The 17,379-nt window shown below is 46.8% G+C and overlaps 1 protein-coding gene across 4 annotated transcripts in view; it reads right to left on the bottom strand.

The window, feature by feature from the left end:
- The window catches only part of IL34 (interleukin 34), a 33,591-nt gene that overhangs the window by 6,118 nt on the left and 10,094 nt on the right, over window positions 1-17,379 (bottom strand). For all 4 annotated transcript variants that reach the window (XM_033844013.2, XM_033844011.2, XM_033844015.2 and 1 more), the window contains exon 2: window positions 4,400-4,811. In XM_033844013.2, the coding sequence (XP_033699904.1) occupies window positions 4,400-4,427 (28 nt within the window). In that variant the 5' untranslated portion in view covers window positions 4,428-4,811. The remainder of the gene's footprint in view (window positions 1-4,399; window positions 4,812-17,379) is intronic.

Here is a 17,379-nt window from a genome sequence, read left to right as displayed (position 1 = left end):
TGTTGTTGTTGCTGTTATTTTATTTTAATAACATTTGCTGCTGGCAAAATAGTGAGGCAGATGCTCTCATCCTGGAAAGCAATTTGGCAATTTTTGTTATTCATGGACTTAATGCCCACACACTTCGACCCACTAAGCTTTAAAATTGTCCACACCCTTTGACCCATTAAACTCATTTCTAGGAATAGATGTGAAGGAGAAGAAAAGAGAGACATAACCAAAAGATCTGTGGACAAAGTCTTCCTTTGCAGTATTATTTTGTAATAGTGAACATCTGTAAGTGGCCTAGATGTTCAATAATAACGAATGTAGCCAATAAAAATCACATTGCCAAAGAATACTTATGATATGCTTATATGATAAGAAAAATACTTTTGATGTGCTTAGCAAAATTTTAAAAAGCATGATTCAACACACTGTATCTGGGTATAAAGCATGACTTAAATTTTGTTAATTATGTATATATGTGCATAGAAAACGCAATGGAAAGAAATGCACCAAATCTCTATGGGAGATTTTTATGTTCTCCTTTATATTTTTTAGGATATATTTTACATTCTATAATTAGTATCTATTACTGTTATGGTCAAAAGCAGTATTTTTTTTTCCTTTCCTCCCTCTTCCTTCCTTCCTCCCTTCCGTCCTCCTCCTTCGCTCTCTCTCTCTCTTTTTCTCTTTCTTCCTTTTTTCCCCCCAGATAGCCAGGCAGGCTGAGTCACCTCTTTGATTCGCCCCTGGTTGTGAGCAGCAACTACTGACTGGACTTTCTGCCCTCACTTCCCCGGCACTTAGGGAGACTTTTGTTCTTAAACCCTCACGGGCCTGAGCCTGCTGACACTCACTTTCCCACCCCCTTCTCGGTGCTGCTGCCATGCCTGTGCCTCTGCTGGGCCAGAAGCTCAGGTTCACTCAAGCCCATGCCCCTTATGGCCTACAGCCCACCAGCCCTTCCCCTCATAGAAGTCTGACACCACATTTTTTGCAAACTTGCAATCCATCTTGCACTTCCTCTGTCTCTCTCTTCCCATATTCTCAACCCAATATTTGGACAAGGGAACAGATAAACCAGTGTTCCTGCTTGCTTTCTCCCTTGTCTCTACATCATTAACACTCTCAGCTTGGCACCCCTGCTGGTCAGGATCATTCCTGCCTCAGGGTTTAGGCTCACACGTTGCCCCTGCCCTGGGTATCCTCTCACACGACAGACCCCTTCCCAAGGTCTCACCAAGACTCCTTCCCTCCCCAGAGGCTCCCCTGCCTACGCCAGCCACCAACCCCTGTCTCTAGCACCATCTGTCCAATTCACTCATTGTCTTTTTTTTTTTTTTTTTTTTGGCTGCTTTGGGTCTTCATTGCTGTGTGCGGGCTTTCTCTAGTTGCAGTGAGCGGGGGCTACTCTTCATTGCGGTGCGCGGGCTTCTCATTGCAGTGGCTTCTCTTGTTGCGGAGCATAGGCTCTAGGCGCGCAGGCTTCAGTAGTTGCGGCACGTGGGCTCAGTAGTTGTGGCTCGCGGACTCTTAGAGCACAGGCTCAGCAGTTGTGGCGCACGGGCTTAGTTCCTCCGTGGCATGTGGGATTTCCGGGACCAGGGCTCGAACCTGTGTCCCCTGAATTGGCAGGTGGATTCTTAACCACTGTGCCACCAGGGAAGCCCCTCACTCACTGCCTTGACCAGACAACGCAGCAGCCAGTGTGTGAATGCACAGCACTGTGAACCACAGAGAGGACGTGTTATCAGCACTTTGGCGTTCATGTCAAGCAGGGAACCGGGATCAGGCATCTGGGTCTCCTGTAGAAGCTGGTAATGGCTCACCCAGGGTATCTGATTGAGCAGGTATGAGGTAGTGGCAGGGGGAGTGCAGAGAATCTTCATTTCCAACAAGTCCTGAAGTAAAACTGATGCTGCTGGTCTGGGGACCGCACTTGGCAGAAAGTGACAGTTTACAAATTGGTGTCCTTAGGGCCACATTCTGGTTCACAGAGATTTCACATAAAAATCCAAATTTCCATCTTTTCTTTAAAAATCAGTATCCCTGTCCACACTGAGTCTTCTTTCCAATGTGGCAGTCACCCTGTAGCTGCCCACTCCACCCCAAGTCCTACCCCACCTGCCCTCATCTGATTCCCAGTCTGGAGCCTTTGGGGGCCTGGCCACTAGCCTCGTAGCAGAGACTTACAGAGCCTCTGTGCTTCCCAGCCTGGCACACATGGGTTGCCCCCAGAAACTCTGTCCATAGATGATCTGCCTTCTCCCAAACTTAGACCTCCTCCAAGTCTGCAGCCCAACTACCATTCCCAGTTTTAAGCTCCCTTCCTGTTGCCTCCACTCCGAAAAACAGGCCAGCAAACAGGTAACTAGGCAGGGACAGCACAGCTGTAGCCTCACGTACCCTCTGCATTCTGAAAGCCCCACAGTTAGTGCAACCCTGGTGGGGAGGCCCGCCGAGCCCCGCTATTTCCACAGTTAAGAGGCCTGTAAGACAGAAGAGGAGACTGAAGAAAGAGTAACGTCCTGTGCGCAATGACAAATGGGGCTTGTCCACCACCCCCATATCTGTGCCTGTGTGTGTAAATACCCCCAAATTTATGTTCACCAAGAACCTCAGATGCAACCTTATTTGGAGATAGGGTCTTTGCAAATGTTATTAAGAATCTCCAGATGAAATCCTCTTGAATTTAGGGTGGGCCCTAAATTCAGTGACCGGTGTCCTTATAAGAAGAGGAAAGGACACAGAGACACATGTAAGGAAAGACCATTCACGTGGCCTTCGCAGATGAAGGCAGATTGGAGTGATGCAGCCACAAGCCAAGGAATGCCAGAAGCCACCAGAAGCTGGAAGAGGCAAGAAGGATCCTCCCCTAAAGCCTTCAGAGGGAGCATAACCTTGACAACTTGATTTCAGACTTCTGACCTCCAAAGCTGTGACAGAATACATTTCTGCTGTTTTAAGCCAAGATTGTGGCAATCTGTTACGGCAGCCACTCCTTTTCCAGCACCCCAGCCCCGCTCTGAGCCCCTAATCCTCAGCCCTCCCTCCCCCTCGCCCCACGGCCAGTCCTTGCCAATCCTGCGCTCTGCTTTCATGAGCTTTGTCCCCTCTGCCAGGCCTCTTCATTCTCACTTCCATCTCCAGAAGGAACCCTCATCACCTCATCACATCCTGCCCAGGAGGTTGTAACAGCAACTCCCCAAAGCACGGCCAGATTGATCTCTCGAAAGCAGAGTAACTCTCAATCTCAGCTCCCACGCCCAGGTCACGGACCTTCCAGGGCTCCCTGTTACCTCATGAATTAGCCACTCTTCACTCTGGCTTTCAAGGCCTCAGCCACCTGAGCCCAAACCAGCTTTCCAGCCTGGCCTCTCACGCTCTCACTGCTGAGCCTTTGCTCCGCTGCTCCCTCTCCCTGGAAGGAACACCGTCCTCACCTCCCCACGCACCTCTGAGACCATTTCAAGTGGCACCTCGCCGTGCTGTTTCTCCTGCTCACCCTGCTCCTCAGGACTTGGAAGATTCCAGAACACTGGGTCTGGGTCCTTCCACCTGTTCTGAACATCCAGACCCTTTGCAGTACCCTCCACAAGGGCCAGGGTGGACCCAGCTCCTCTGAGAATCCCTCACAGGGTCAGACCCTGGACCTCATGCAAGGGGCACATAGTTCCTAGCACCTAACTCCATGCCAGGTGTTAGAGAGACATGCACGAGATAGCCCAGGTCCTTGTCGCCATGGCAGTGTCTCTCCAGTGGGCATGTGGGCGGCACCAGAAAAAAATATGTTGAATTTAAGTCAATTAAATTGAATCTTGGAGTCTGAAGGGAGCTTGGTCTGGCCTCCCACCAGCAGGCAGGCCTGAGAGACTTGTCGATTCTTTTTCTTTTCTGTCCTCATTTCAACTATTTTTCTTTTCCCCAAGGACACTGTTCTCTTTCTGCCTTTTGATTTAGTTCTTTATGGAGGGAAAGGCAGAGAGAGCAGGTTGCACTTCTCCCATGTGTCTCGGGGCCCAGGCAACTTCACAAGCCCCCACCCCTGGCTGGTCACGCCCAGGGAGGCCAGAAATCATCTCTCTGCCACCTCCATCCCCACCGTACTCCCCAATGAGCACCAATGAGTCTGAGCAGGTGAGACGCTGCCTCCTACCCCCAGTGCCTGCCCTGTCCCTGTGACCCACTGACTGTGCCCACCCAGCCTAAGGCTCATACCCACCTTGCCCGTCTGAGCTGCAGTCAGCTGGAGACAGGGCAGACGGCGTGGGAGTCCCCAAGGGTGCCTGCCATTAAGCTGGGAAGCATCTCAACTTCTCACCAGGAAGAATGCCCTGGTTGCCATGGTTACAAAGTCTGGCTCTGGGCCAAGCTCTCCCTGGGCAGTCCCCACAGACCCCCCCCAAGTACTCACAGCGCAGCCAGGCGAATCCCCGGGGCATGGTGGTGCGCTGGGTCTCCCAGAGAGCAGAGGTGATGTCCCCAGCAATGTGTCTATCCACAGAGGCCTGAGTGGGGCCTACATGGCCTCGAGTCAGCAAAGGTGGCCCAAAGTCGAGGAAGGACTAGCCACGGAGGAGTGGCCCAGCAGGAGGTGGCAGGTGCTCCTGGGCAGGGCTCACCCTTATCTGCCTGGCAGTGCAGAGGGCAGCCGGGGGGCGGTGGCTCTGAGTCCCATGGCAGCCAAGACCTGGCCTGAAACGGCTGCCTCGGGGTCTTCCTTCCAAGCAGGAGGAGAGAGTCCCCAGCAGGCCCCTCGGAATCTGAGGCTGGGTTGTGCTTTCTCTGATTTCTCTGTCTGCAGCTGCTCAGTGTGAAATCTGGCTCTGGAAAGAGAAAGGAGGAGAGAAACTGATTATGTAAGAGTGGTGCTGCCACTCAGCCATCAGCCAGAGGCGCGCAGAGCCTACTGTGCAGGCTGCACCCACCGCTGGCCGGGACCACCAGGGAAGGCCAGAGGTGCACAGCCCTGCCCCAGTTGCTGGCTACTTGGGGACACAGGAATGACAGAACAACCAAAGGGCAGCCCCAGCCCAGGAGTAAGTTAAAAGGACACCAGCTGACAGCCTGGGACCAAAACGAAAGCAGGACCAAGGAATGAATGAGCTGTGTGGGTTAAATCAAGGGAGCTTCCTGAAGGCCGTAGATCACAGGTAAAGTACATGAATGGCTTGAACTGCGGGGAGGTTAAAAAAAAGCCCAGAATCGGGCTCTGCACCCCTCCATGCCCCAGAGAACACTCTCCTAGCCACCTCCTCACTCAGAAATCTCCCAGAAAGGCTCCCACCACGTACCCTACACCACCAGACCGGGACAGAGAAGCTGAGAAAGTGAGAACTGGGGTCATGGTCACCTTCATGCCACACCACAGAGCCCTAATCCTGGGTGCCATCTGTGGTCCCACCCATCCACTGAAATGGGGGAGATGTGCGGAAGCCAGGAAGGCACAAAGTGGGAGGTACCTAATGGCACAGAAGCCAGAGCCTTCTCCCAGGGAGAGGGGCACAGAGGAAATCACCTAAAAGAATGGGGGTGTCTGTCTGTCTGTCTCTCTCTGGTGGGGAAGAGGGAAGGGGAGGAGTTTGAGAATGGCCTCTCTCACCCCACCCCCACTCTACCCAGGGCTTTGGAACAGCCCTTTAGAAGCTCATGCAGAGAAAAGTTGGACAAGTAAAAGTTGGAATATTATTCTACATAATTCAATTGCAAATAGCATTTTCAAAGTCACAGTAGCAAGTAAAAAGTGAAAGTTAGTTTAACAGAAGCATGACTGAAGGATCCTGGAAGGACAAGGGCCTGGGGAGGGTGCACATGAGTGGTGAGGGAAGCGGGTGACAAGGAGCTACACGTTCCTTAGTGGGAAGGCAACAGATAGTGCCTCAAACGAATGAGCAACACGAGCACATATATAACTGAATCACTTTGCTGTATACCTGAAAGTAACACAACATTGTAAATCGACTATACTTCAATTAAAAAGAAAAAAGTTACGGATGGGGGTACGTGTGAAGAATTAGGGCCACTTTTGCAACCAATCTATTACACCTACACAGAGCATTCTTCTCCCCAAAGTGACCAGGCCTGACCTGAGGCCCAGGGGACAGAGCACTGGACCACCTGCTCCAGCTTGACAGCTTCCCTGTAAGCAGGGCAGGGCCACGAGGGTCTCAGAGACATTCCAGGCAACCTCCACATCCAGAGGTGAGGAAACAGGCCTGGGGGGAGGGAGCTGTCCCAAGGCCTCATGCCCAACCCCATCGTGCTCCTGTGAATCAAGCTCCTCTGCCCTTTGAGAATGTGGGGAGGGACATTCTAGCAACTAGCAGCCCTGTAGAGTGAGTCACAGATGCTCAGTTTACGGAGGAGGTGGATGAAAAATAGGGCTAAGTTGAGGCCACAGAAAAAAGATAAACAAAAGCATAAAAAGGAATGATTTTTTTCTGGTTAATTCCATTAGCCCAGGGTCTATATTTCTGAATAACATTTCATTCACCACCTCTGCTCAGTGGAAAGAGGATTCTAGACCTGGGGCACATGAATAACACAGGACCCACTCTTGGCCACATCTGAGTAGTAAGTCTCATTCAGAGAGATGGGCTGAGTCAGATCCCTGACTGGCTCCCTCGGCTCCCGTATCCCATTCAGTACAAGTCCAATCTGCAAAGGTGGCTCTATTTCCACCCCCCTTTAATCTGGGCTTGGCCGTGTGACTCGCTCTGACCAGTGGGATGTGCCTATGCCTTTGGCTTGTCCTCTCTTGCTGCTGGGAGGGCTTCATGTCATGTAAACAATTCCGGGCTAGCTTCCTATAGGAGGCCTCAGGCATTTGAGTGAGACCGTCCTAAACTAGTCCATCTGGCCCCTTTCAAGTCAGCCCAGAATCCCAGCTGCCCCACAGAATCATGAGAAATAATCAGTGTTTGTTTATTTTAAACCACTAAGCTTTGGGGGTAGTCTGTTACACAACAAAAACTAATTGATACAGCCTGAAAGTGCATCATCTCTGCAAATGCTCTGTAAAAAGCCAGGTCAATTCTAAGCCAAAGCATCTTCTGGGAGTGGTTCCAGTGGCTTCTCTCTGAATGAAGCTCAGGAAGCCTTGGGGGCAAAGGTGTGCTTTCATTGCCCTAGGGCCCAGCTCAGCATCTTCTATTGGAGGATGAACTTTCTGGAATTCAATACTAATCCAGACTTTTTTTTCCCCTCTACCATATTTGATTTATGTTTTGAAACTTTATTATAGTATTGTTAAACAAACCCAAATAAGGTAGAATAGGATAATGGATCCTCATACAGCTATTATTCAGCTTCAAAAATTATCAATATTCTGTCATTCCTGTTTCACCCATCCTCCATTTTTTTCCCTAGAGTATTTTAAAGCAAATCCCAGACAGGCCATTTTACCAGTATGTAAGGATTTTTAAAAAATATATAATCGCATTACTACTATTGCACATTTCCAAATCAATAATCCCTTATATCATCTAATACAGAATCTATGTTCAAATAAACCCACACAACTAATTCACTACAAAGGTACCAAGAACATACAATGGCGAAAGGATAGTCTCTTCAATAAATGGAGTTGGGAAAACTGGACATCCACATGCAAAAAAATTAAACTACACCACTATCCCACACCATACACAAAAATCAACTCAAAGTGGATCAGAGACTTTAATGTAAAACGTGAAACCATAAAGCTCCTAGAAGAAAACATAGGCAGTATACTCTTGGGCATCAGTATTACCAATATCTTTCTAGATATGTCTCCTCAGGCACGGGAAACAAAAGCAAAAATAAACAAACGGGACCGTATCAAACTAAAAAGCTTCCGCACAGCAAGGGAAACCACCAACAAAACAAAGACAACCTACCAAATGGGAGAAGATATTTGTAAATCATATGTCCAATAAGGGATTAATATTCATAATAAAGAACTCATACAATTCAACAACAGCAAAAAACAAACAACCTGATTAAAAAATGGGCAGAGGAGCTGAATACACATTTTTCCAAAGAAGACATACGGATAGCCAACAGGCACATGGAAAGATGTTCAACATCACTAATTATTAGGGAAATACAAATCAAAACCACAGTAAGATACTACCTCACATCTGTTAGAACTGCTATCATCAAACAGGCAAGAAATAACAAGTGTTGGTGAGTATGTGGAGAAAAGAGAACACTCATTCAATGTTAGTGGAACTGTAAACTGGTAAAGCCAGAGTGTTACCAGTACAGAGTTTTCTCAAAAAATTAAGAACAGGACTACCATACGACCTAACTATTTCACTTCTGGGGGTTTTTGTTTGTTTGTTTGGGCCACGCCATGTGGCTGCGGGATCTTAGTTCCCTGACCAGGGATTGAACCTGGGCCCATGGCAGTGAAAGCACAGAGTCCTAACCACTGGACCGCCGGGGAATTCCCAACACTTCTGGGTATTTTTTTTTATATATAACTTTTTTTTTCTTTTTTCCTTCCTTTCTTTCTTTTTTGGCTGCTTTGGGTCTTCATTGCTGGCTTGCGGGCTTTCTCTAGTTGCAGTGAGTGGGGGCTGCTCTTCGTTGCAGTGCACAGGCTTCTCATTGCAGTGGCTTCTCTTGTTGCAGAGCATGGGCTCTAGGCATGAGGGCTTCAGTAGCTGTGGCACGCAGGCTCAGTAGTTGTGGCCCGTGGTCTCTACAGCGCAGGCTCAGTAGTTGTGGCGCACGGTCTTAGTTGCTCCATGGCATGTGGGATCTTCCCGGACCAGGGCTTGAACCCGTGTCCCCTGCATTGGCAGGCAGATTCTTAACCACTGTGCCACCAGGGAACTCCCCCCAACGTTTCTAGGTATTTATCCAAAGAATATGAAAATACTAATTTGAAAAGAGATATGCACCCCTATGTTCATCATAGCATTATTTTAAATAGCCAAGATATGGAAACAACCTAAGTGCCAGTAAATGGATGAATAAATAAAGAAGATGTGGCATATATTATATATACAATGGAATACTACTCAGCCATTAGAAAGATGAAATCTTGCCATCTGTGACAACACTGATGCACCTTGAGGGTATCAAGCTAAGTGAAATAAGTCAGAGAAATACAATACCATATGATTTTGCTCACGTGGAATATAAAAAACAAACGAACAAACCAAGCCAAACAAAAACAAACATGTAGATACAGAGAACAGAGTAGTGGTTACCAGAGCGGAAGGGTGAGAAGGGCAAAATGGGTAACATATGTTGTAACTATATGGTTGGCAACTGTATGGTGATGGATGGAAACTAAATTTTTGGTGGTCAGCAGGTTGTAGTGTATACAGAAGTAGAAATATAATGCTGCATACATGAAACATGTAATATTATACACCAATGTTACATCAATTAAACACACCAATGTTACATCAATCAACACACCAACGTTCCACACAAAAGTTATTTTATAAGCCTGCAGGTTCTTTTTCATCAGAGGACATTCCCAAGGCCATGACTTCCCCTGGCTCTCCAGTGCCCTTGCCAGCAGACTGGACATGCGTGGCCGCAGTGCTGAGTCAGGCACACCCCCCTGGCTCCACTCCGGCGCACTCTCCTGGAGAACTGAGGACGGTGCCCTGGCCTCATCAGCTGGATCTGTCCCAAAGCCAGTCCTAGAGTGACAAGAGCCACGCCTTCAGGTCTGTTCCACTGACCAGCCTCACAGGACCGAGCTGGGTCCACGGACCTTGGTCTGGATTGTGTTGGCTGGTCATTCTTGCCTAGGTTCACAGGCCAACCGCCACTGTCCTCCTTTCCTGCTCATCACTGCACCAGCATCTCACTCCTACCTGCTGCCGTCACACGCCTGGCAACCTCTTGTTCCGGGGCCAGCCAAGAACTGAGACCCCAGCAGGCCCCTAGTTCCCAGCAGGCCCCATTAAACTACTGCTGCCTAGCCGTGTTCTCGAGGCTTCAGAGCCCGGGAGAGTGCGGAGAGCATAGCAAACCGCGGCGCCCCAGCCCCGGACTGGGCTCCAGGGAGGCGCGGGAACCTCGCCGCACCCCAACCCCCAACACAGGCGACCTCTTCGCCCGCCTGTCCCGCGGACCCGGGCGCACCTCCGGCCACCGGGACCCAGGACTGCGACGCGGGGCTCGGCTGGTGGCGGGCGCTGGGGTGGGCGGGGACCCGGGCTCCAGTCCGGAGGCCGCGCGGACCGCTGGGCCCACCTCCGTCCCCGCCGCCTGGAAAGCTGTGGTATATTATTATGACAACCTGAGCAGGCTAAGACATAGCATCTATCAGTACTTCCTTTTTTTATTTTTTATTTATTTATTTTTATTTTTTTATTTTTTTGCGGTACACGGGCCTCTCACTGCTATGGCCTCTCCCATTGCGGAGCACAGGCTCCGGACGTGCAGGCTCAGCGGCCATGGCTCACGGGCCCAGCCGCTCCGTGGCATGTGGGATCTTCCCGGACCGGGGCACAAACCCGTGTCCCCTGCATCAGCAGGCGGACTCTCAACCACTGCGCCACCAGGGAAGCCCTGCACCTTGCTTTTTAAAAACTATTTTAAAATAAAACATAGAGGTAACAGAAAACAAATGTATAGTTTAATGAATTATTATAAGATAAACAAACTTTATATCTACCATGAAATCAAGGAATGGAACCCAGTCAGCCAGCCTAAAAGGTCCTCCATGAGCCCCATCTCAACTATAGCTCGCCAAAAAAGTAACCAGCAACCTAATTATTACAGCAATCACTTTGTTGCCTTTCTTTCTGGTTTTATCAACCAAGTGTGCCTCCCTAGACAGTATAGTTTAGTTTTCAGCCTTGCCCATTTTTAAAATTTCATATCTTTTAAGCCTCTTTTAATCTACAATCTACAGGATTTCTCCTCCATCCCATCCTTTTACACTTCATCTGTTAAAGAACCCAGGATATGTGTCCCAGAGAGTGCTCCCAGTCTGCACTCACTGTGCAATTCAACACATTCCTCTGTTCTCTGCTTTTGCACACTGGGGGTTGGATCAGACTCAAGCATAAATCCTTTGTCACGACTACACATGGTGCTGGGTTCTCCCAACAGGAGGTAATGTCTGGTTTTCACTCTTTTCTGATGTTGATAGCTACCAATGCTTAATGCCTAGACCCATTAATTCATCAAGGGTTGCTAAGTGTGATATTCTCACTCACATGGCTATCTGATCAAGCCTTTTCCCATGAGGCAAGCAGAGTCAGTAGCAGGCCAGCAGCTTTGCCAAGATATCTGATATGAATGACATAGTGTACTTTCCTCCCACGTCTGACCTATGAAATCAGGAAGTCTCCAGGCCTGTGTGATTTGTTTTCAAATGCCTGCTTCTCAGAAAAAGATTGGCTGGCATCAAGACATGCACTGCCTTTACCCTTGTAATCCAAAGCTACCTGAATGATTTTATCAACCAAGACTCACTCCTGGGTCCACAGACCAAATGCCTGTAGCAGGCAGTACACTTCTGACAGGTGATGCATGTATGTGATCAGTGTTAGCATGTCTGGGAGGCTTGGCACCTACACCAGATCCCTAGGGCATCTCCCAAGCTGGAGTATTGACTTAGGTGAAGCAGAACAAAAAAACCTGGACTTTCCTGGTGGCGCAGTGGTTAAGAATCCACCTGGGGCTTCCCTGGTGGCGCAGTGGTTAAGAGTCCACCTGCAGATGCAGGGGACACGGGTTCGTGCCCCGGTCCGGGAAGATCCCACATGCCACGAAGTGGCTAGGCCCGTGAGCCATGGCCGCTGAGCCTGCGCGTCCGGAGCCTGTGCTCCGCGACGGGAGAGGCCACAATAGTGAGAGGCCCGCTTACCGCAAAAAAAAAAAAAAAAAAAGAATCCACCTGCCACACCATTGTAAAGCAATTATACTCCAATAAAGATGTTTTAAAAAAAAAGAATCCTCCTGCCAATTCAGCGGACACGGGTTCGATCCTTGGTCGGGGAAGATCCCACACGGAGCAACTAAGCCCATGGGCCACAACTACTGAGCCTGAACTCTAAAGCCCACAAGCCACAACTAGAGCCCGTGTACCTAGAACCCATGTTTCACAACAAGAGAAACCACCGCAATGAGAAGCCCGTGCACCAAAACGAAGAGTAGCCCCCGCTTACCGCAACTAGAGAAAGCCCGCACGCAACAATGAAGACCCAACACAGCAAAAAAAAATTAATTAATTTTTAAAAAGAAAAACATAAAAGCCTGCCCAGTGCTGCAGACGACAGAAGCACTGAAACAGGAAGACAAGTTACTCAATGTTTCCTTAGAACCAGGCATCTAGCACAGAGCTATCTGGGTCATATCCACATGTTTGAGGTATATTTCTCTATAGTCACTCACCTTTTTACTGAAATTTATTTGTAAAGAAAACTTCATAACACTTACATTGAGAGGAAAACAATTCTAACTTGCCAAAATGAGAAAGTAACATCAAGGAAAGCAAAATAATGTAAATTCAAGTGAGAAAGCATTGCCTGCTGAACTAGGGATCTGCTCTCTCTTTTTGGAAAAGGGAGACTAGCAAGGGTTAGAGAGGTGTTTGAAATATATTAGCACCAGACTGAGTCTTTCTCCTAGAGCAGTCATTCTCAGCTGGGAGGTGGATTTTGTCCCCCAGGTGACATTTGGCAATGCCTAGAGATATCTTTGGTTGTCAGAACTGGGGGTGGTGGTGCTACTGGCATCTAGTGGGTGGAGGTCAGGATGCTGTAAACATTCTACCCTGCACAGGGCAGCCGCCCCACAGCAAAGAATTTTTTGGCCCCCAAATGTCAGCAGTGCTGAGGCTGAGAAACCCTTTCCTAGAGAAGTAAGAAGGATTGAAAAAGAACTGAAAAGAAATTTCCTCACTTTGGGATTCAATGTTATTTAATGCAGGATCCAAGTACCAGTACCATGTTACGCCATCCAACATTAACTAATGGCACACAATCCACACTTAGAGAAAGCTGTTTAAATGATGAGATGTCTTGGAACGAAAGCACCAGTGCTAAAAGAACAATGTTATCAGAGAGCTCATCTCGGAGAAGTCCACAGATCCAGCGGCAGTACTAGTTCATGCTGTGCTGCACGCTGTTCTTACAGTCAACATTTATTAAGCACCTACTATGTGCAGCCACTGTGCTGGGAACTGGTAAGGTGTGATTCCAGTAAGAGGTATACAGGCCAGTGGGGGAGGCAAGGAGGTAAATAAATGAGTAGAAAACAGTATCATGGGAGTGTGTGCAGCTAAAGGGAAGATGAGAAAATACCCACTGGGGATGGTGGCAGGGGGTTGCCAGGGAAGGTGATGATTCCAGTTCTTAGCACTCTCAAGGAGCTCCCTCTAGTTAGAAGCAGAGCTAATTCAAAAGCAATGCATGGCTTCTGGCTTCTGGCAGAGTGCATGAATCCAAACACTTCTAACACTAATTGTAGTATGGATTAAGATGTGTAAATATACTCTAAAATAATTTTAAAGAAAAAAAAAGCAGTACGGTTGGAATATCCATTGCATTGCTGTTTACACTTGAAGAAAGAAAACTGGAAACAACTTAAATGCCAAACCACAGGAAAGCAGTTACCATAATCTGAGAACTAATTGCTGTTTATTGAGTCCTGACCGTGTGCCAATGGGTATATATCCAGTGTAGCACAATGATTGTACCTTTTTCTCCTTGTAACGACTGCGAGAATTAATCCTCCCATTCCCGGGGAAATGTCAGACCCAGAGAAGACATGGAAAGGGAGACTTTTCAACCAATGCTGCAGAAACTACTGGAAATCCTTACTTAAAAAAAATTAAGCATAACCCTTACCTCACACCATGCATAAAAATAACTTGAAATGGACCATAGACATAATTGCAAAACCTAAAACTATAACAATTCTAGGAGAAAATACTTGTGGCTTTGAGTTGGGCAAAATTTTCTTATATTTGACACCAAAAGCACAAACCATAAAAAAGAAAAAAAGGTGCTGAGGGGAGAAACAATAGGAATAAGTTAGAATAATACTGTTATCAGAGTATTTGTTTTTATAGTTATCATCTATCTTTGGCAAGTGATATGAATCTCCCATTTATGGAAGTGATATAACGTTTCCTTTTTGAATAAATGCGACTAGGTTTCCAAAATGTGAATGACCCTAAGGAAAAAATGTGCAGGTAAGATATGTACAGACTCTGAAGCTAGAACCCTTGAGTTCAAATTCTGGCTCCACCTTGCCTTGGGAGAGGTCAGCATCCTCTTCTTGCCTCAGGTTCCTCATCTGTAAAATGGCCTTGATACAAAATTCTGACCTCAAAGCGTTATGGGAGTATTTACCGAGTTTCTATATACGGAAAACTTAGAACATGGGATGGTATGCAGTAGCTCAGTATTTACTATTTTTATTATTCACTACTATAAATTGCAGTAAAGATGGGTTTTGGAAAACTTAAGCTTTCTTTTTTTATTTTTTTCAAAGCACAGGCTTTTATTAAGTGGTAATTTTACAGTTTTAACTTTAAAGGCAACTTATCCACCCCCTCTCTCCACATATATTCCAAGACCAGTGAACTTCTCTCTTTTATTTTTGAATGATTTCCTTTATTGCTGTTGTTTGTGTACCATCAATAGAGATCTGTGAGCAAAACACTTGACTGTGAAAGAAAGAAACAAACACACACAGTGTGGAACTAGTCACGTGGGAGCCCTGAACACTCTGAACAGCTCCTGCTTCAAGAAAGTTGCTGATGTCCTTCTGAAGGACTCCAACCTCTGATCTCCAACCTCTGACCTTCAACTTCTGACCTCCAACAAGCAAGGAGACTCAAGAGTAGAACAGAGTGTGGAGGGTCCATACTTTTGCTCTTCTCAGAAAAAAGGGACAGTGGACAAAGGGACTCCAGCAGACCTTTCTGCCTGAAAGCTTCCTTGGAGCAACACGATAAAAAACAAAACAAAACAAAACAAAAAGGAGGGAAGCAGAAGTCAGTAGCTGGAGGGACTTCAGCTCGACAGCTCTGTGGATGGAAACCTCTGCAGAGTTATCCTCTCTATGCATCAAAGAAAATAACTACCACCAAGAAAGTAACCAAGTTCACGAGGATACGAAGCAACCGGAACTCTTACACATCGCTCTTGGGAGCATACAATCATTTTGGAAGACTGTTTGGCAATTCTAATAAAGTGAAATATACACCTGCCCTATGAAGCAGCAATCCTACTCCTAGTATTAACCTAGAAAAATCAAGATCTATGTCCACAAAAAGAACAAACAAGAATGTGCATTGCTACTATATTCATGCTATGAATAATATGCAGTTCCAAAAGCTGAAAACAATCCAAATGTTCATCAATAGAAGAATGGATATACAAACCGTGGTATAATCACACAGCAGAAGACGACTCAGCAAGAAAAAGGAGCAACTGGTGATCCACGCAACAACATGGATGAATCTCAAAAACATTTTGAGCAAAAGAGGCCAGACATGAAAGAGCACATGCTACATAATTCCATTTACTCGAATGCAAGGACAGGCAAAAAACTAATCTACAGTTACAGAAATCAGAACAGTGATTGTCTAGGGTGGGTGGTGGTGGTATGAACTGACTAGAAAGGGGCATGAGCAAATCCATAGTGATGGAAATATCCTGGTTGTTGACTGGGGTTGTGGTCACCTGGGTATACACAATTGTCAAAAGCCATCTGTACTGGGATGAATAGTGTTCCCCCAAAATTCATGTCCACTGGAATCTTAGAATGTGACTTTATTTGGAAATAGGGGCTTTGCAGATTTAATTCGTTAAATTAGAGTGAGGTCATACCAGATTACGGAAGGCCCTAATCCAATGATTGGCATCCTTATAAGAGAAAATAGAGACACACAGGGAGAATACAACGTGACGATCAAGACAGAGATCAGAATGACATGTCCACAAGCCAAGGAATTGTGAGCAACCACAAGAAGCCAGGAAGAGGCAATGAAAAGTCAAAGAAATCATGGCCCTGCTGACACCTTCATTCTGGATTTCTAGCCTCCAGGCCTGTGAGAGAACACACTTCTGTTCTTTTAAGCCACCAAATTTGTGGTACTTTGTTACGGTAGCCCTAGGAAACTAACAAACCATCAAACAGAATGTTTAAGGTCTGTGCCTTTTATTTTAAGTAATTATACTACAATTTTAAAAATTGTAAATAGCTCATTGGAAACAGCAAGCTGGTGATGAGGCCTCCTTTGGCTCCTGCTTCACCAAATTAGACAGAACACCTGAAGGAGAGCCAGGCAATGCTGTTCAGAATCCACATTTAGTGGGAGAACCAGGGCACTGCCCAGGGAGCCCCTCCCTCCCAATGGCTCCCTTCACACTCAACCAACCTCCGCATCTGTTCCCTCTGCCCACAGCAAAATGCCTCTTTTACCCTCTCAGACACAAATACTATGGGGACTACAGGCAGCACTACCTAAGAAAGCCAACTTGCAGATGCCCCATTCAAAAATGAACCAACACACTTCTGAGGGAGGTCCAAGCCTTAGAATTAAAGGCTGCAGAAAAGCCTGATTAGGGGCCAAGAGCCTTAACTCAGCTCTTCAGTAACTCACAAATTTATTATCTGAAATATCAACCTTAAGGAATCTTCCATTCCTTTGCTTTCTGCAGCCCAGACACTTACAAAAGGGGAATTTTTATTTCATTATTTTGCTTCATCTTAGAAGCCCCTGACCCTGAGAACTTGCCAGTCACTTGCCTAAGCACACCGGCAGATATCTGCATGAGGATTGGCATCAGCAAAGGTCAGGAAAGTCACTGAATGCAAAGACCACCTGGCCCAATCCACACTGGATGCTCTAATCTCCATTCCGGATCCCCCACATTTATGGCCAAGGAACTTGCCAGGCATGAACTCACCGAATCCTCACAACAAGGCTAGAGGTAGGACCATTATTATCTTTCATTTTCAATGAGGGCACTGAGGACCAGAGAGGTGATATAACTTGTCTGAGGTCACAAAGCAGTACACAGAGGAGGGATTTGAGCCCAGACAAATTGGCCTGGAAGTCTTAACCACTGGCTGCACTGCCAAGTGGATGCCTCTTCTTTGGATTGGGCACTGGATTCCCCAGTGACTGAGAACCCAGAGGTTTGTTACATATCCAGACTCCTTCAACTTTTTTCCCTTCTTGAGAAACAATAGAGTAGTGAGTCCCAAAGCCTACTGGGACATCCTCCAAAACATTATATAAACAAAAACTGAGTGTAACAGGATTAAGGTTGTTTAATTTTGTTTTTTGGGTTTTAGAATGTTTTGTTTTGTTTTGAGATGAAAGTTAACCAAAGGACAACAGAGCGAAACTGAAAAAAAAGGCTAAGATCAGAAACATGCATTTTTTCCCAACTGGATGGAAAACCCCAGTTG

Source organism: Tursiops truncatus, chromosome 19, assembly GCF_011762595.2.
Source record: "Tursiops truncatus isolate mTurTru1 chromosome 19, mTurTru1.mat.Y, whole genome shotgun sequence".
NCBI classification, from domain to species: Eukaryota; Metazoa; Chordata; class Mammalia; order Artiodactyla; family Delphinidae; genus Tursiops; species Tursiops truncatus.
Note: the sequence above shows the minus strand (reverse complement) of the source record. Positions and strands in the feature narration are given on the sequence as shown.